This window comes from Cetorhinus maximus, chromosome 20 (assembly GCF_964194155.1).
Source record: "Cetorhinus maximus chromosome 20, sCetMax3.hap1.1, whole genome shotgun sequence".
Taxonomy (NCBI): Eukaryota; Metazoa; Chordata; class Chondrichthyes; order Lamniformes; family Cetorhinidae; genus Cetorhinus; species Cetorhinus maximus.
In genome coordinates this window covers 89,029,576-89,049,856 of record NC_135898.1, presented here as the reverse complement: position 1 = coordinate 89,049,856, position 20,281 = coordinate 89,029,576, and the positions used below count along the sequence as shown (strand labels likewise).

Sequence of the window (20,281 nt, the reverse complement as noted above, 5' to 3'; positions counted from 1 at the left end):
GAGCATTGGTTGAAGGAGGCAAGTTGACTGGGATGCTGGGAAAACTTGCTGCTTCTCTTCAGGTAATTAACATTCATTTTGACAGGCAGTGTGGGTTCAGTTTAATATCCTGTTCAGAGGATGGCACCTCCTTAACGGTGCTGTGCTAACGTTAACGATGTTGCAGCATTGGCTTAGTTTGCATGCTCAACAGTGATCAACCTCCAACTCCTTTCCCTTGCTCAGATGCATCCCTTTTGGCCTTGACCTTTAAACATGATTGACCCTCCTTGGGCAGCTGAGTCCCATGTTACAAGGAAGCAGTGTTTTCAAGGGAGGGAGGAAATTGGTGCTTAGCAACTTTTGCAAGCTTGTGCCTGGGATTTTCTTCGCTAAGGGCAGTGGAAGAGGTTGGGGAGAGCAGCAGGAAGTATGGTGTTTGGGTAGGCGTGCATAAATTTGGAGCAGGAGTAGCCAATTTGACCCCTCGAGTCTGCCCCGCCATTTGATAAGATCATGGCTGATTTGATTGTGGCCTCAGTCCCACTGTCTATCCCCGGTACCTTCTGTGACTCCCTTGTCAGTCAAGATTCTATCTAATTCAGCCTTAAAATACTCAAGTGACACTGCCTCCACTGCTCTCTGGGGAAGTGAATTCCACAGACCAATAACTCTCTGAGAGAGAAAAAAAATTCTCCTCCTCTCCATCTTAAATGGGAAGAGAGTAGAGCATTCAACAGAGTGGTGGGAGATGGATTTTGACTGAAAGTACTATGTTGTTGATAATACTGTACACCATTTCACACCTGACAACAGTTTGCATGTATAAAGCACCTTTAACGTAGTAAAACACCCCAAAACGCTACAAAGGGTCATGATCTCACGGAGCTTGACACTGAGCCACATAAGGAAGTATTAGGAGAGGCTTGGTTAAAGAGGTAGATTTTGAGGAAGACAGAACAGCAGAGAGGTGTAGAGGTTTCTGGAGGGAATTCCAGAACTTAGGGGCCTAGTTAGCTGAAAGCACGGCCACGAATAGTGAGGCACTGAAAATCAGGCTGTGCAAGAGGAGATGAATTGGGGCAGAGGCTGAGATCTTGTAGAATTGTAGTGCTGGAGGAGGTTGCAGAGGTGGGGAGGGGCAAGGCTACAGAGGAATCTGAAGACAAGATTGAGAATTTTAAATTTCGAGGTGTAGGTGGACTGGCAGTCGGTGTAGGTCAGCAAGCCCAGGGTGATAGGTAAATGGGACTTGATGTGAGTTAGGACCCAGGCAGCAGTTTTCGATGAGCTAAAGTGTCTGGGTAAGTGCAGCTCCCACAACTGTCAAGAAGCTTGACACTGTCCAGGACTAAGCAGCCCACTTGTTTGGCACCACATTCACAAACATTCAGTCCCTCCACCACCGACGCACAGTAACAGCAGCGTGTGTACCATCTACAAGACACACTGCAGGAATTCACCAAGGCTCCTTCGACAGCACCTTCCAAACTCCCGACCACTACCATCCAGAAGGACAAGGGCAGCAGACACATGGGAACACCACCACCTGGAAGTTCCCCTCCAAGTCACTCACCATCCTGACTTGGAAATATATCGCCATTTGTTCACTGTGGCTGGGTCAAAATCCTAGAACTCCCTCCCTAACAGCACTGTGGGTGTACCTACACCACAGGGACTGCAGCGGTTCAAGAAGGCAGCTCACCACCACCTTCTCAAGGGCAGCTAGGGATGGGCAATAAATACTGGCCCAGCCAGCGAAGCCCCCATCCCATGAATAAATAATAAAGAAAATCTCAGAGGGTTATCAGTCAGGAACAATGATAAACACAGGAACTTGTCAAATGCTGTTTAATTGGATTATCTTTGGAATGCCGGGGAACGAAGTGAAACTGTTGTGAAATGTTTTGCCCCCAAAACAAAACCATATTTTCACTGCACTCGCTAGCTGTTCTTGGAATCGCAATAAGAGAAGATCATGTTAAATGGAATGACAGACTGATTGATTGTACAAAAAGTGATATAAATTGTTGATGCTGAGCTGAAGGGCTTTTCCTTGATCAACTCCAACACCCCGGGGTGTCCCACAGAATGTTTTTAGAAATGTTGACTTTCAGAGGATCTGCTTTGAGAGTAATGTCCGGTTCGTCAGGACGGTGACTTTTCACCTGACTTTTCTAGCTCCGGTTTCACCCAGAGTGCGCATATGTGTGAACTTTGATGGGCAGATGTGACCTAACATGTTGGCGAAAGGCAGTGGAATGAATCCCAATTGTTTGTTGCAACCAGGCAGGAAGATTGCAGAGAAGTGGGAGAAACAAAGCCTGTCAAACGTTCCCTTCATTCGTGTGCTTGACTGAACCGTGTTTAACGTAAGGTGTATTTTTTGGTTTAATTCCAGTGTGAATATTCCGGAGTTACTATTACTGCTGGAGGTTGAGATTTTATTTTTGTTTTTTTTATATATGAAAATGATTGAACTGATTTAGCTGGGATTAGTGCAACTTTTGGAAATTAACAAATTTCATATTGCAGCGATGGCACTTTTTATTTATTTTTGCAACTCTTAAAATCAAGAAAATGCCATAGTAACAAAGCTCTTCGTTCAAGGTCTTTACCCGTACAGTGCATTGTGAAGGTTTTTTTGTTAATGCGAAGGACAGTCAGTAGGTGAGTTGTTCCCGTGCTGTGAGCAGTAAACTTGATGATGTGACCTCTATGGAGGATACGGAAGGTGGGTAGGATGCAGTGGGAGCAGACCTGCTCTGGCTCCATGTTTGCAGGGCATGAGTTGTGACGTTTAACTAGCTCGTGCCCTTGGCTGTTTAACAGCCAGAATGCTTCTTTACCCAGCTCTGAAGCCGCTGCTCGAACATAGCAACAGGCAAAGTGTTGACACAAGTCAACAAATGCAGAATTCTTGTTGGTTTGCATTTCTTTCTCCCAGTACCTGTTTGGCTAATTCTCTGACAATACACTGACTGGGCACCTCCATCTGGGGTTTTATCTGGCGTTCATCAGATGCAATTCTTTACAGCCACTCTGAGTCCAAAGTCCACCAGTATATCCAAAATGTCAAATTGAGGGTCCTTAGTCATCAGTGAAATATTAGACTTCAAAAGTATGGATTGTACTCAGGGTGTGACTGCTCAGATATGAGAGAAGATTTAACCAGAACGTACTGAGGTGACACTAGAGAGGAGGAGCAGTGGCTATCACATTTACAATGCAGTGTACATTGATCAGGTGTGCTTGGGTACTTCCCTGCTATTGGTATACACATACATGCTTCAAATTGGGCAGACTGCTGAGTTGCCACCTTAGAGTCCTAAAGAAATGGCAGCACAGAAAGGAGTCTATTCGGCCCATCAAGTCCAAACCTAGCAGATAATTAATGTGAAGCTCAGACCCACCACAACAACCTGATGCAGTCAGTCAAGCGAGAGAACATTTGATTGTCTTTTAATCACGAGTTGAACGCTGAAGGAGTTTTTACATATTTTTAAAAAGTGGATCTTGAGCCAGCTTATTGGGGTTCAACAAACCTTCTGACTGACGAAAGTACAAGACCGTTCCGTGGAAGGTGACCTGTGAATTCTGATGAAGGGGCCTGCTGCATTTTTGGACTTTTTTTTGCTTTGCTGTTGAGCCCAAGAAAACTATCCAAAGTCACTATATAATGGAGTGCTCGCTCTCACTTCACATGCTTTCTAAAATGTGGTGCCCAGAATTGCATGCAATACTCCAGCTGAGGCCAAACCAGTGTTTTACAAAGATAAAGGCAAAATAATGCTGGAAATCCAAAACAATAGCAAAAAGCGCAGGAAAAACTCAGCCGGTCTGACAGCATCTGTGGAGAGAAAGACAGAGTTAACGTTTCGAGTCCATATGACTCTCAGCTAGCTCTGAAGAAGAGTCTGACGGACTTTTTTGCTTTTGTTTCAGTGTTTTACAAAGGTTTGTCATAACTTCTTGCTTTTGTACTCTATGCCCCTATTTGCAAAGCCCAGGATACCATTTCAACCACTTTCTCAGCCTACCCTGCCACCCTCAATGCTTTGTGCACCTATACAAAGCTCCAGGTGTCTCTGTTCTTGCACCCTGTTTAGAAACATACCCTTTATTTTATATTGCTTCCCCCTCATTCTTCCTACGAAAATATATCACTTCAGTCATCGCCACGTTAAATTTCATCTGCCACTTGTCCACCCATTCCACCAGCCTGTCTCTGTCCCCTTGAAGCCCATTACAACCCTCTTCACTGTTCTCACACTTCCAAATTTTGTCATCTGCAATTTTGAAATTGTGCCTCGTTCACCCAAGTCTAAGTCATTAATGTACATCATGAAAAGCAGAGGTCCTAATACTGAGCCCTAAGGAGCACCTTCCTCCCGTCCGAAAAAAAGAACCACTCACCACTACTGTTTCCTGTCAACCAGCCAACTTCGTATCCATGCTGCCACTGATCCTTTTATTCTGTGGCCTGAACTTCTGCTGACAAGCCTGTTACATGACGCCTCATCAAACAGCTTTTTGTAAGTCCATATACACCACATCAACTGCATTACCCTCATCAGCACTCTGTTACCTCATCAAAAAATTTAACCAAATCACTGTAAGATACTGGACTATAAGACGTGCTAGGATTTTTAAAAGGGTTTATTTAGTTTTAGTGCCTTTAATGCCCAGTCTTGTTCAATGTAACATCATCAGTAGTTAGGGGAACTTGGTCCATATTTCCCATTTGTCCAAGTTCAAAACACATTTCTTTTCCCTTGCTTTAATCATGAACCTGTGAAATTGAAATATCTTTGCTTTGAGTTCAGCCAGCACCTTCTGTTGTACCCTGGTTTTAGTACGTGTGCTTACCCTGTGCCTTTTCCTGAACCTGTAGCACCAAGGTATTGTTCTGCTGGCTACGGCTACTCTTCTTGTGGGCTCAAGTACAATCATCTTGGTCGATACAGAAATTCAATTTTTCGCCACCTCTTCCAGCTGTGGCCATCTTGCCGCACACCCAATGCTTACTCCTTTTAACCCTTCCTCTTGCTGCTTCTGTTCCCATATCATTTTCTCGGTTCGAGGAGGATGAAATGTTTCCATGCGCTTTGACACTTGCAATCTGAATCTGAGCCTTATGGTTTTTTAAAAAAAAAAAATTCTAAGATTGGACAGGCCAGCCCAGTCCTAGTTGCTCGTGTACCGAGTGGCTTGCTAGGCATTTCAAAGGGCAGCTTAAGAGTCAAGCGCGTTGCATTAGGACTGGAGTCACATGGAAGCTAGGTTATTGATTGGTGAACCAGATGGGGTTTTTTTGCAACAATCAACAATGGTTTCATGGTCACTATTACTGGGACTAGCTTTTAAATCCAGGTTTTATTCACTGAATTCAAATTCTACCAGCTGCTGGTGGGACTTGAACCCATGCCCCCAGAGCATTAGCCTGGGCCTCTGGATTACTAGTCCAGTGACATGACCACTGTGCCACCGTCTCCCCTTGTACCCATTGGGTTGGTGCCAACTATTGGTGCGTGTGTGTAACTCCGAACCACGTGGTAATGATCAGTGCAACAGGGTGACGTTTGGATCATGAGATGCACAGAAATTTCAGGCAGCTTTTTTTTCAAGAAAAAAAAAGTGCATTTTATGGCCCGTCAAATATTGTAGTTAAACATAATTTGCCTTCAGCAAATCTGTGCTGGCATTCCTTAATTAATGCACGCTTGACTTAATTTTGTCCCGGATTATCTTTTAGAAAACCTTTCCCACCTCTGAGGTTAAATTGATTGACCTGTAGTGGCTGGGTTTATGTTTAAGAAAGGTTTGCATTTATTTGGCACCTTTCACAACCTTCGGACGTCCCAAAGCCCTTTGTAGCCAATTACGTCCTTTTTGTTGAAACGTAATCTCTGCAGGCTCCCACAAACAGCAATGTGATAATGACCTGTATTTGTGGTGATAACTGGGAGATTAAAAGTGTAAATATTAGGAATGACGAATTTCTATAACTTTTGAGTTTCTGGAGGCAGGCGGGGAGGTCAAAACAGACTCTTGGTTTTAACAGTACACATGCAGCACAAGAAAGTGCAAATAAGATGGCACGTTCAGAGATTAGAGTGAAAGCTTCATATGACCAGTGACTAAAGTAATGTTGACAAAACAGATGTGACTGAGAAAGAGAAGTTAGAAGCTGAAGGTCAGAGAAATATTTCCCATCAGTGAAACTGCTACTTGTTCTCTATCCAGAAACGTAGTGGGGTCAGAGGGGGGTGGGGTGGTGGAGGGGATGCTTTGCAAAATATTCCCACATATTTGAACAGTGTTCAAGCCTCGATGAATTTGGATTTTTTTTTTGAGTGAAGGGAGTGTAGTTGTTACAAGTGTTGAAAATGTGTTTTTTTTTTAAAACTACCCTCTTCACATACTGCTCTGGGTGTGGAAAATTAATGTTCAGGAAAAAGACGAAAGTCTTGTTGTTTATTTTTGTTGGACTAACGAGTGCCCCAATTAATGAGAAATTTTGAGTCATGGGGAGAATGTTGAGAGAGGGAGAAAAGGGTGACTGCAATGAGGGAGGAGGGTTGGATGGCAGTAGGGAAGGAGGACCTGATATGTAACTGACTCACATGGAGCACTTTTTGTTTCGTAATACCGTGTGCACTTTATATAAAGCTTTTCAAAGAAATCTAACTGAGGAAGTTGCTTTGTTGCACGCTTGCCATCATTAATCAGCTTGTGTTATGATGGTAAACGTGCGCGTCACAATTCCCCTGGGTAAAACTTTATTTGAGGAAGTATGAAAATAGCATGTACAGATTTTTGCCACAGCTTAAAGGGTTAAAGTGAGACAATTTGCATGAATTAGGCTTGTATTGACTGCAGAGAGATGATCTAATTCAGTCATTCTCAAACTCTTTTTTCAAATGGATTAGTAATCGCGGACACTCCATCTAACTTATAATGCTCATAACATGAAAGAGCTGCATATGAAGAGTGTTTTAAGAATGCTTTTAAGAAAACAGGTATTTATTTTCCAATATGAGTGAGATGGCTGTGCCTGCTTCTTACTGCATAGTATGTAGTGCTTAAATTTAAAAAAAAGACTGCATTCTCATGAACAAGCCTGAACTCACCTGGCGTTCACCATCCGCCTGGGTGTCTGCAGGTCTGCCTGTTGATTTTCTAACCCTCTCGTTGCTCCTTCGTGCACTGCACCGCCCCCTCCACAAGGTGAGACACAGCCAGCCCACACTGTACTGCAGATGTGGTGACTGCACTGTGCTCCCACCTTCAAACTTACATCAAAGCCACCGCACAACTTTATAATTAATTATTGTAATATAATATTCCAATAATAATATTTATTCTAATAATATATTATTATTTATTTTTGCGTGGACTCCCAGGGGTCAGTGGAGAACCATCGATCTAATTGTGATGGTTAAGATCATAAAGGGATTCGACAGGGTGGATTTGGAAAAGCTAGTTCCTCTGGTGGGGTAATCGAAAGAGGGAGGACGTAATCTTGAAATTAAAGTTGGGCCACTAAGGGGTGACAGCAGGAAGTATTTTTTTTGCACAAAGGGTAGTGGAAATCTGAAGTACTCTTTTCCCCAAACATCTGTGAATGAATGCTAGGCCAAAATTAGATTTACTAGAGTGAGATAAGATATGTTTTTATTAGGTAAAAGAATTGAAGGATTTAGACAAAGCAGCGCCAGGTAAATCGAGTTGAGGTTCAGGCCAGCCACGGTCTAATTGAATGGCAGAATAGGTTCAAGGGGGCTGATTAGCCTATTCCTGTTCCTGTGTAACTATATGTCTATCTCATTGTGGATGTGACTGTCAACAATTCAATTCTGTTAATTGGGATGTTTATGGTAGCGGGGAAATCAGTGAAATTGTTATTTATTGGACTAGAAGGAAGAGTTTCAGTATTGGGAGTCAGTTGGTACCATATATCCAGTGCTGGTACTTCGCTGAGGTGAGCTGTGCCATGGGGCAAATTTAGACAACACTTGTCCAGCCCCTCATGTAAGAAACACTTTAATATTCTACTAGAGCAGCATGTTCTTTACTAAGCAGCTACAAACCTTAGTCATAACTTGCTCCTTGGCTCTAGGCAGTGCAAAAGGGTGCCCGTAAGAAAAATTCTACCTATTTCTAAAATTGACGACAGCATGTCTTGAATCACTCAGCATCGTGCAACACAGGAGGCCATTTGGCCCTTTGTGCCCAGGCCAGCTCTAACTGCCATTCCCTTCCTCTGTCTCTGTAACCCTGCTTGTATTTCCTTTTTAAGACTCGTTTGCCGCATATTCAATATGTGAACGGCATGTACAAGAAATGGAGAAAAATGTGCTGGGAAAGCCTGTTGATTACAGCCTTTGAGGTGGTGTTGAATTAAACACTGCGTTATATGGGCATGTTTGTGTGGTTGGTTAGGCTAGCTGGCCTGTCTCCTGGCAGAGAGGAGCCATGGCTACTGGATAGAGAGAAGGAAAAAAAACTGATGCCATTGTATTCCCAGCAAGTAATCATTGTCCGCTGCTATACTTGTTGAGCTTTGAAACTTGAAACATCCACATTTCACATGTCTTCGTTGGAAATGGAGCAAGTTGCATCTCTTGGCATCCTTCTCTTCAAAACAAAAGGTGCAATCGGCCGAATAATTTGAGGATGTCCCATTGTGCTTTCTCAATTACCTGGAATACCTGAGGAGCTGGGAGGAGTTACTGTCTCTACTCGCGTGAGAAAAATTGAATTTGCATATGTCCCTTTTCAGAGAATAGCACAGCATAGAAGGAGGCCATTCAGCCAATCGAGTAAGCACTAGCACTTTCAAAGAACAATCTAATTAGTTCTACTGGTCTGACAGCATCTGCGGAGAGGAATACAGTTAACGTTTCGAGTCTGTATGACTTTTCAACAGGACTAAAGAAAAATGAGGTGAAATATAAGCTGTTTGAGGGGGGGGGGTGGGACAGGTAGAGCTGGATAGAGGGCCAGTGATAGGTGGAGGCCTATCACTAGCCCTCTATCCACAGCTCTACCTGTCCCACCCCCCCTCAAACAGCTTATATTTCACCTCATTTCTATTTTTCTTCAGTTCTGTTGAAGAGTCATACAGACTCGAAACGTTAACTGTGATCCTCTCCGCAGATGCTTGTCAGACCTGCTGAGTTTTTCCAGCTATTTTTTGTTTTTGTTTCAGATTTCCAGCACCCGCAGTATTTTACTTTTAATTAGTTCTCCTGCCTGGCTTTTTCCCCATTTCCCCCCAGCATTTATTGGACTCCCTGTTAAAGACTGTTATTGAATCTGTTTCCACCACCTTAGCAGTTAAAGCATTCCAAATTCTAACACTTTTGCATAAAAAAGTTTTTTCTCATCTTGCCTCTGGTGTTCGTTTGTCAATCCCCTTAAATCTCTGCCCTCTGGTTATCAACCAGCCATTGGAAGCAGGTTTTCGTTATTTACACCCTTAACCCTTCATGATTTTGAACACCACTATAAAATCTCCTCTTGGCCTTCTCTGCTCTAATTCTCCGTATAACTGTCCGTATAACTGTAATCCTGCAACCCCTGAACAATCCCAGTAAATCTCATCTGCACCCTCTCCAAAATCTTCACGTCTTTCCTAAAGTGGGGTGCCCGGAACTGGGCATTACTCCAGCTGGGCTCAAACTAGTGGTGACATTTGTAATCTATGCCTACATTTATAAAGCCCAGGATTCCACGTGCTTTATTTTAACTGCTTTGTCCTGAGGCTTGGGTCCTGTTCCCGATCCAGCGATGTGTTCACTGCACTTCATTGGCTGTATAGTGCTTTGGGTTGATCTGAGGTGGTGATACCTACACCACATGGACTGCAGCAGTTCAAGAAGGCAGCTCACCACCACCTTCTCAAGGGCAGCTAGGGATGGGCAATAAATGCTGGCCCAGCCAGCGACACCCACATCCCCTGAATGAATTTTTAAAAATGTTTTATCTTGCAATCTAATAATGAGAACAATCAGGATTGGTCTCTTGTACCTGACTCCTTTCTGGCCCTAAAGCAGACGTCAAACGGCAAACAACTGAATTCTGAATTATCAGGTAGACACTGCATGGAGTGGGCTTTTTTAAAATTCATTCACGGGATGTGGGCTTCACTGGCTGGGCCAACATTTATTGCCCATCCCTAGTTGCCCTTGAGAAGGTGGTGGTGAGCTGTCTTCTTGAACCACTGCAGTCCATGTGGTGTAGGTACACCCACAGTGCTGTTAGGAAGGGAGTTCCAGGGTTTTGACCCAGCAACAGTGAAGGAATGGTGAAATACTTCCAAGTCAGGCTGGTGAGTGACTTGGAGGGGAACTTCCAAGTGGTGCTGTTCCCATGTGTCTGCTGCCCTTGTACTTCTAGGTGGTAGTGGTTATGAGTTTGGAAGGTGCTGTCGAAGGAGCCTTGGTGAATTCCTGCAGTGCATCTTGTAGGTGGTACACACACTGCTGCTACTGTGCGTCGGTGGTGGAGAGAGTGAATGTTTGTGGATGTGGTGCCAATCAAGCTGGCTGCTTAGTCCTGGACAATGTCCATCTTCTTCAGCATTGTGGGAGCTGCTCTCATCCAGGCAAGTGGAGAGTATTCCATCACACTCCTGACTTGTGCTTTGTAAATGGTGGACAGGCTTTGGGGAGTCAGGAGGTGAGTTACTCGTTGCACGATTCCTAGCCTCTGACCTGCTCTTGTAGCCACAGTATTTATATGGCTGGTTCAGTTCAGTTTCTGGTCAATGGTAATCCCCAGGATGTTGATAGTGGTGGATTCAGTGATAGTAATGTCATTGAACATCAAGGGGCGATGGTTAGATTCTCTCTTGTTGGAGATGTTCACTGCCTGACACTTGTGCAGCACAAATGTTACTTGCCGCTTGTCAACCCAAGCCTGGATATTGTCCAAGTCTCGCTGCATTTGGACATGGACTGCTTCAGTATTTGAGGAGTCGCGAATGGTGCTAAACATTGTGCAATCATCAGCGAACATCCCCACTTCTGACCTTATGATGGAAGGAAGGGCATTGATGAAGCAGCTGAAGATGGTTGGGCTGAGGACACTACCCTGAGGAACTCCTGCAGTGATGCCCTGGAACTGAGATGACTGACCTCCAACAACCACAACCATCTTCCTTTGTGCTAGGTATGACGCCAACCAGCGGAGAGTTTTCCCCATGATTCCCATCGACTCCAGTTTTGCTAGGGCTACTTGATGCCACACTCGGTCAAATGCTGCCTCGATGTCAAGGGCAGTTACTATCACTTCACCTTTACTAAGGGGGAAAGATTCCCTAAACATTATATGGTGCTTTAGGTTGATCCTGACCAAATTTGGCAGATGTCCATTGCCACCCACTATCTAATTAGCTATTTGTGGCATGGACTCTTACAAAGGAGTGAACACATTACAAAGGACGTGCATGTACACTGATCATGAAACCTTGGTCAGGTTAATGTTTGATATTTCCCTTCCATTATTCATTCATGGGATGTGGGCGAAACTGGTAAGGACAGATTTTATTGCCAATCCCTAATTGTCCTTGAGAAGGTGATACTGAGCTGCTTTCTTGAACCACTGCAGTTTATATGGTGTAGGTCCACCCAGTACTTTTGGGAAGGGAGTTCCAGTGTTTTAGCCCAGCCAAATGGAGAAATGGCGAAATAGTTCCAAGTCAGGATAATGTGTGACTTGGAGGGGAGCTGGCAGGAGGTGGCCTTCCTATGCACCTGCTGCCCTTGTTCTGTGTGTGGCAGAGGCCACACGGGTTTGGGAAGGTGCTGTTGAAGGAGCTTGTTTACTTTCTCTTTCAAAATTGATTGGTAAGGGGATCAAAAGGTTACGGGGAGAAGGCGGGAGAATGGGGTTGAGAAACGTATCAGCCATGATTGAATGGCGGAGCAGACTCGATGGGACGAATGGCCTCATTTCTGCTCCTATGTCTTATGGTCTTTGCTGAGTTGCTGAAATGTACCTTGTAAATGGTACACGCATACGATTAATTGTTGATTCTATTTATCGAACCTCTACTTCTCAGATCTTCAGATCATGATAACCGTAACTACTTTTGAAGAATGTTTAAAGGGAATCGCTTTTGAGGTTCCAAAATTGTATTCAATACGCACGTGTACAGTGCCAAGTGTAAATTCACCTTCCCCAAATTGTTTTTTTAACTGCTACATATGAGCAATACCAATGGTGCTCAGCACTGCCCGTTAGAATGTACAAGGAAACGTGAATATACTAATAAATTGCCCCTGGCGCTCCACATGGTCAATTGCTGAATGTTTTTTTTAAAAATAAGCAAAATGGTGTTTCAAATATATTTTTAAAAAATCAACCCACAGAGCCACCTGGTGGCTGAAGCCTGCAATCACACCACAGCTATTGGATCGAGCAAAAATTTAAATGGCAAATTATTACCAGGAAGAGTGTGACCAAAAACGTAACAGCACGAAGTAAAATCCATGGACAGGACATGCATAGACTTAAAAATAAAAAAAATACTGAGATGTTGATATCTGTCCAGATTTCTGGTGAAACTATAATTCTGTTTAATCTTTAGATTTCCCGTTTAGTTTCAGCAAATTGTAGTGATGTCGTTTATGGTGAGGATTTATTGACAGGAATTGATGGCTGTTCTCAGCGTGTTGGGGGGGCATCCACTTTGAAATTACTGCCAGGATTTAGGTAGTGCAGGAGTATTTGGTGTTAACAGGAATTGTTTGCAGTTTAACCAACGTACCGTCCCTTTTTTTGGTTTCAACGGAATGATACTTCATAAGGAAAAGGCGAGATTGCTCTCAGCAGAGCTGGTTGAAATTTGTCGACACCCTACATCAATTTTGTTTTCCCTTTGGCTCCTCAACCTTTTTCTGCCAGTTTTGTCTCCTCCCCTGCTCTGGCCCTGAAGGCGTTGATTCATTGTCGGGGTGGGTGAGTGGGTGATACCTTCCGGCCCCCTCGTAATCTTCTTCCGTTCTTCTGCCGCACAGTCAGAGGACTGTTTGATCATAGTGAGGCACTGAGCATGATCCTCTCCTCATCTGACGTAGACAGACAGGTATCTGGTATCTCAGTGCCCCCCAGGCCATTTGTAGCTCCTCTATCGTTGGCTAAAAACAGCAGCGATGGGTGGAATCTGGGCTTTTCCTCGTCAGTTCGGCTCAGACAAGCAAATTTTGTGACTAAACTGTCAGGGGGATCTTTTAATTTGCGATTTTTTTTTTTTCCCCCATCTACCGTCCTCCGTAGAATTGAGCCCATCCAAAACTCCATTGCGTGGATCCAAGCTCTCCCACCGAGCCCAGCTCACTCGTTACCCTGACCCGAAACACTCTCACTTCTTCACTAATCTCACCGTGGCCTTTTTTTTTTTCCGTCATCTCCTCCAGACCTGCGACGTACCCAGATCTTTGCGTTCCTCCAATTTCGCCTCCCTGAGCATCCTCACATATAAACGTTCCATCACTAGCCCTGCCTTCGGCTGCCTAGACGTTAAGCTCTGGAATTCTCTCCCTAAGCCTCTCTGCTTCTCTCTCCTTCCATATAAGACTCTCCTTAAAACCTACCTTGTTGAAGCTTTCTAATAACCTAAGTCTTCTAAGATCTACTCAGGAACTGAGTGTCAAGCTTATTTGATGTTCCAACGAAGCACCTTAGGATCTTTTTATTTTGCTGAAGGCACTATATATGAGCAAGTTGTTGATTATATAAAGTTTTGGCTGAATAATATTTTTAGGTCCGTTTTTTGTAAGGAATAAAAATGCATGCAGCGATTTCTTTTTTAGTCATTCTTGTGATAGGGGCATCACTGGCATTTACTGTCAGCAACTAATTGCACTTGAGAGATGGTGGCAATGGTGAGCACTCCACTTGAACTGCCGCGGTCCATGTGGTGAAGGTTACAACTACAGTGCTGTTAGCTGCAGAGTTCTATGATTCTGACCCCTGTTTTTGTAAGTTTGACATGGAAAAAAAGTCAGCTATCTCTCAGGAGAAGCTTTCTACAGCATTGGCATGGCCTCAGCACTTTGCAGTATGGGATGCCCAGTCTTCACGATTGGAGTGAGGGGTGCAGGCAGGGTGGGGGGGAAAGCTAGAGGTGATAATTGAGAGGATGACTAGTAGAAATGTTTAAGTCTGTTTATGGCTGTAGCATTTGGAGGAGTGTGATATTTTGGCATTTAGTCATAAATAGCAGCAACCATGAAAGACATTTGCTTGTTTATCCCCTTGGGTATCACAGATTAACTATGGAGAAGCGTCAGCAAAACAAATTCCGACCATGTTTCTGTGCTCCTGCCTCTTGATAGTAAAACAGCTGACTTGTGGTTGAGACTGTGGTGCACAGTGATGTCATTTATTCTTGGCTCTTGCCACCAAACCCCAGCAGCGTCCTACATGACACTTGTCTGTGAGGTTGTTTGCTGACATTTCTCTGGCACTTCAACAAGCATTGGAATAACACACAGGCAAGCGAGGCCTGGACTGCAGATGCTGGGGAAGTGGCTGCAGTACAAAGACGACTGAAGTTCAGTTTTCTCATTCTTCATCCAGGTTTGAGTTCAATATGCCTTTCCTTCTGAATTTCAAACAGGTAATACTGTTGATGTTTTCCTTTCACCCGGAATTTGCTTAACCAACCCCCCCTCCTGCCCCTCCCCAGCTTGCGTGTTTGACTTAATTATTCTTCACGCCTGATATGCAGTGCAGCTTTATCATTTTGCAATAACACCCTGCACAGTGGGAACATGATATTTGCCTGTCGTGCTTGGCTTTGGGACCTCAGGCCGTTGCCCTGTAAGACTGGATGACTAGATTTAAAATAAAGCAAGAAAAGATTGTTAAAGTTTGTGCAGCAGCCAGATTGATGGTGTAAGGGTGATGTGAGCATTGTTTGTTTGAATAAATAAATGGGGAAAGACTGCACACACGATAGGGGTGTCTTGCATTCCACATTGTTTTTGTTCTGTTTGTGGTTTTTGTTGCTCCTGAGATGATTTTTTTTTGCTACTCTTGACATTAGCGATTTCACCCCCCTTTTTTTTTGGTCTGACTTCCATAGTCACTGTTTCCCCTACTGCAATGCTTTGTTTTGCTCCCTGCTCACATTGCCCCCTTCACCTTCACAGGAGTCCATTCCATCTTTGCGCACCATTGAAAGAAAGAATGGACTTGCGTTTATAGAACCTCCTTTGCAACCTCAGGACATCCCAAAAGCACTTCACATCAAAGGAATGACTTTTTTGTGACGTAGCACAAATGCAGCAGCCTAGATAACCGCAAGGGTTCATGAAACAATGAGCTAAACGTCAAACTCCCTGTGGGCTTGTTGGCAGAGGAAAGGGTGGTGGAAGCAAATTCAAAATAACCTTCAGAAGGGAATTCAATAAAGATTTGAAGGGAAAAGAATGACAATAGATAAGAATAGTGCAGGGGGAGTGGTGCTAATTGAAAGAACTCGTTCAAAGAGGCAGCAAAGGCATGATGGGCTGAATGGCCTCCTTCTGTTCTACGTCATTCTATGATTGCAGGCTGACCAGGCTACCAGGAATGCTCCGCTGTTCCTCCTCTTATAGTGCCATGGGATCTTTGACCTTCACCTCAGGGAGCAGACGTAGCCTTGATTTAATGTCCTTTGTGACAGACAGCACCTCTGGCCGTTCAGCACTCACACAATACTGCACTGAAGCGTCAACCAAGATATATGTTCACATCTCTGGACAAGTCCTTAAACCCACAACATTTTGGATTCTGAGATGAGAGTGAGACCAACGCGCCAAGGCCAACACCTACAAGGTTAAAAAGAAATAAAAGCAAAAATCTGCGGATGCTGGAAATCCAAATCCAAAACAAAAACAGAAACAGAAATACCTGGAAAAACTCAGCAGGTCTGGCAGCATCGGCAGAGAAGAGCACAGTTGACGTTTCGAGTCCTCATGACCCTTCAACAGAACTAAGTAAAAATGTTCTGTTGAGGGGTCATGAGAACTCGAAATGTCAACTGTGCTCTTCTCCGCCGATGCTGCCTGACCTGCTGAGTTTTTCCAGGTATTTCTGTTTCTGTTTTTGTTAAGGTTAAAAAGAAAATTGACAAAACCTGACCCAGGGAAATTGTGTTCTATGTTGAAAGGGTCAAATCCTGGGAGACAAATTGAAAATTTGGAAGTTAGGACTAAGAAGCAAAGTCAAGTGGAAACATTTTCCACCCAATGGGTAATTGAGTTTTGGAATAAGTTACAGGGAAAGACATTGACACAGATTACATAAATAGGTTCAAGCGGCATTTAGATACATTTCTGGAGGGAAAAGGAATTGAAAGGTATGGTGAGCAGGTGGGATTGATCCATTTAAGAAGGGACGGGCTTAATGGGCTTTCATTATTTTAAGACCATGTGTTTCAGCTGTCTGTAGCTGCATGCCAGACGCGCCTAGATGTAGAAGTTCCTACTGTCCGAGGATTTTACAATCATGACGCTGGCTTCCCTCCCCAGGCCAATTTTCTCCCTGCCCCCTCCTCGACCCCCCTCGATCCTGTACAGTTTCTCACCCCTCTCCTCTTCCCTTGCGCTATACATGAAAATGCTCTTTCACCACCTCCCAGTGCTCAGGTGGTTCATATGTCCCTTTGTAACATTAACCTGCTTGAGTAACTCCTCTATTTGTGATCAAAATTCAGAGGCCTTTTCTCCTCCTTCTTGGTTTTTTTTTAAAGATATTGAGCAAGCTTAGAAACAGTATCTGCATGTGCTGCGTGTCTATGCATGTTAACTGGTGGTGTGATAAAACTTGATATCTCTTTTATATCTAGGCGAGAAACAATTTGATGGTGGGAAATTCTCTTGCCTCTTCTGCTGATCTATTTTGATGTGGTGTATTAATTGAAAGCTAGCATTTTGAAAATGTCGTCTATGTACCCGTTGTGAAATCGTTAGAATGCTCCTTGCTTTTCACCTAACCATCAGGTGAAGCAGTGAAAACTCTCAATGATCTCGGGCCTACCCGTTGCATTGTCCCTGACTGTTGTTACCCAAGTCCAGTTTTCTAGTACGATGTCCCAACAGTAAGGAAAATACTTTACACCCATTTCAAAAATTCAAGCGCTCGCAGAATCTTAAAATCACCGGAAAAGGCCCTCCCCATTGTGCTTGTACCAGCCTTTTGAAAGAACCATCCAATTAGTCCCATTCCACGGTTTTTTTCCCCCCATTAGCTCCGCAAATGTTTTAAATATTTCAAGTATTTATCCCATTCACTTCTGAAAGTTAGAATTGAACCTACTGCCACAATCTTTCTGGACACTGCAAAATTCACTGTGGAAAAAAAATATCATCCCCTCCCTCCCCGCCCCCACCTCTGTCTTTTGCCCAGTTATCTTAAATATGTATCCTCTGATTATCAAGTCTCCTGCCAGTGGTAACATTTTCTCCTTATTTACACTATCAAAACTCTTCATAGGTTTGAACACTTTTTGTGAAATTTTCTCGGTGTGGTTTGGAGAACAATCTCAGCTTCTCTAGTCTCTCCATTTAACTGAAGTCTTTCACTCCTGATATCGTTGTAGTAAATCTCCTCCAAGGCAACCTGGCACAATCTAATTGCACACTTAAAAATGACGTGAATATTGAGTTCATATAGCTACTACTGAATTCTTCAGTTCAGTTTTGGTTTATCTAATGGTGTTTGATTATTCATAAGCATCAGGTGGTCAATTTCATTAATATTGCCTTAAGATGCAGTTTCTCAGTGAGAAAGCCAATGGCCTTTCCAGTCTACGTGCCACTCTTGTTGGCCACTGGGAGTTGACTTTTTTTATTCCTTCGTAGGATGTGGGTGCCGCTGGCAAGGCCAGCATTTGCTGCCCACCCCTAATTGCCCTTGAACTGAGTGGCTTGCTAGGCCATTTCAGGGGGATGTTAAGAGTTGACCACATTTCTTAGGTCTGGAGTCGAACATCGGGCAGACCAGTTAAGAGTGGCAGATTTCTTCCTCCAAAGGATATTAATGAACCAAGTGGGCCTTTACAACAATTGATAATTTCATGGTCATGGTCACTGTTACTGAGACTAGCTTTCAGTTCCACGTTGTAATTGAATTTAAATTCCACCAGCTGCCAAGGCAGGTTTTGAACCCATGTCCCCAAAGCATCAGCCTGGGCCCCTGGATTATTAGTCTAGTGGTGTTACCACTATGCCATCCTCTCTCCAGAATGTGAGATGACTAGCTCATAAGTTTCCTGTTATCCTACTGCGACAGGTATTTTTTTTCTTTTATGGGATGTGGGCGTCACTGGAGAAACCAGCAGTTATTACCCATCTCTAATTGCCCCTTGAGTAGGTGGGTGGGGTTTTGACTTCTCGAATACAACTGAGTGGCTTGCTGTGCCATTTCACAGGGCAGGTACAAGTCAACGTCATTGCTGTGGGTCTGGAGTCACCTTTGGGCCAGACCAGGTAAGGGTGGCAGATTCCCTTCTCTCAAAGACAATAGTGAACCAGATGGGTTTTTGACATTCTGGTGGTTTTGTTGACACCATTAGAGAGTCTAGATTTTATTCCAGATTCCATGATGGGCCGATTAGTCGCCTTCTGTGTTGTATGGTTGTTGCTGCAAGATCATTGTCACTGAAAATTAGCCATGCATGTGCATCAAGCAATGAGGAAGACTAATACTTTGTTAGCCTTTATCTCAAGAGTATTTGAGTACAGGAGTAGCGGAATGTTGCTTTAATTGTATAGAACCTTGGTTAGACTGTATCTGGAGTACTGTGTGCAGTTTTGGTCCCTTTACCTTAGGAAGGACATTATTGCCATAAAGGGACTGCAGCGAAGGTTCACCAGATTTGTTCCGGGGATGGCAGGATTGTTATATGAAGAGAGATTGGGAAAACTGGGCCTGTATTCGCTAGAGTTTCGAAGAATGAGAAATGATCTCATCGCAAACTACTCAGAGGGATAGACATGGTAGATGGCAGCTAAGATGTTTCCCCTGCTTGGGAAGTCTAGAACCAGGGGACACAATTTCAAAATAAGAGGGAAGCCAACTAGGGACCGAGACGAGGAGAATGTTTTTTTCTCAGAGGGCTGTGAATTCTCTAGCCCAGCTGTGGAAGCTTAGTCATAGAGTATGTTTAAAGCAAAGATTGGTATTTATAAATCTGTCAATGACGTAAAGGGAAATGGGGATAGTGTGGGGGCTTTGTTTTTTTCGCAAGAAACAAAGCACACGCCCTCACTAATATTTATATCTCAAACTTAAAAGAGGGGGCCTCCTGGTGTTCATCACATTGCTGTTTGTGGGAGCTTGATGTGTGCAAATTGGCAGCCGTCTTTCCTACATTACAACAGTGACTGCGTTGCATAGAATCTTAGAAACCTCCGTGCAGGAGGCCATTTGACTCAGTGGGAAAGTTGCCCATTGTGGGTTGCCACGAATCCAGTTCCTCAGAATCTTCTCTGTGTCCTTTAATAGTCTAGAATTGTTTATAATCTAATTCATGGAATGTGGGCACCACCAGCATTTTTGCCCTCGAGAACCGAGTGGCTTGCTAGGCCATTTCAGAGAGCAGTTAAGAGTCAACCACATTGCTGTGGGACAGGAGTCACATGTAGGCCAGATCAAGTAAGGACAGCAGATTTCTTTCCCAATAGGACATTAGTGAATCAGATGTGTTCACGACAACCGACAATGGTTTCATGGCCATCATTAGGTTTTTATTTCCAGATTTTTTTATCGAATTCAAATTTCACCATCTGACTTGGTAGAATTCGAACCCGGGCCCTCAGAGCATTACCCTCGGTAGCTGGAGGTGCTGGTCCAGTTACAATACCACTATGCCACTGCCACTTGTGGAAAGACATTCTGTGTGGGGGGTGGGTGTGTGGGGGAAAATATCTCCTCTAAGCTCCCCAAGTTTTATTTTGTATGTTGATCCTAAATTAATGTATCTATCCAGTACAGCAACATGGATATGTGAAATTGTCTGCTCAGGTATGATTCTCTACTCCTGATTTCTCACCCTGGCTTTAGTTGCCTTCCTTAACTGGAATATGCTGCCTTAGCTTCTTGGTGCCTACCTAATCAATGTGTTAAATGAATCTGACATTCATATAGCAGCTTTCAACGTGGAATCCCTTGGTCAAAAGAGAGGTGGTCAAATATGTGATTAGAGTGAGGTTTCAAGAAGATTCATGAGGGTGGGGAGATCTGTAGCTAAGGAAAGGAATTCATAGTTTGAACATGGAGGCAATGTGGCTCGAGGATCTGT

At 43.8% G+C, this 20,281-nt stretch overlaps 1 protein-coding gene across 2 annotated transcripts in view; it reads left to right on the top strand.

Annotated features, from left to right (window-relative positions):
* LOC144694560 (WW domain binding protein 1-like) overlaps positions 1–20,281 on the top strand; it is an 83,549-nt gene that overhangs the window by 36,146 nt on the left and 27,122 nt on the right. Inside the window, exon 1 of one of the 2 annotated variants that reach the window (XM_078565129.1) lies at positions 14,570–14,611. The exons of the other annotated variant lie outside the window; for it this stretch is intronic. Within the exon in view, the coding sequence (XP_078421255.1) occupies positions 14,585–14,611 (27 nt within the window). The 5' untranslated portion in view covers positions 14,570–14,584. Of the gene's footprint in view, positions 1–14,569; positions 14,612–20,281 lie in introns of those variants that run through there. 2 annotated transcript variants of the gene reach the window in all.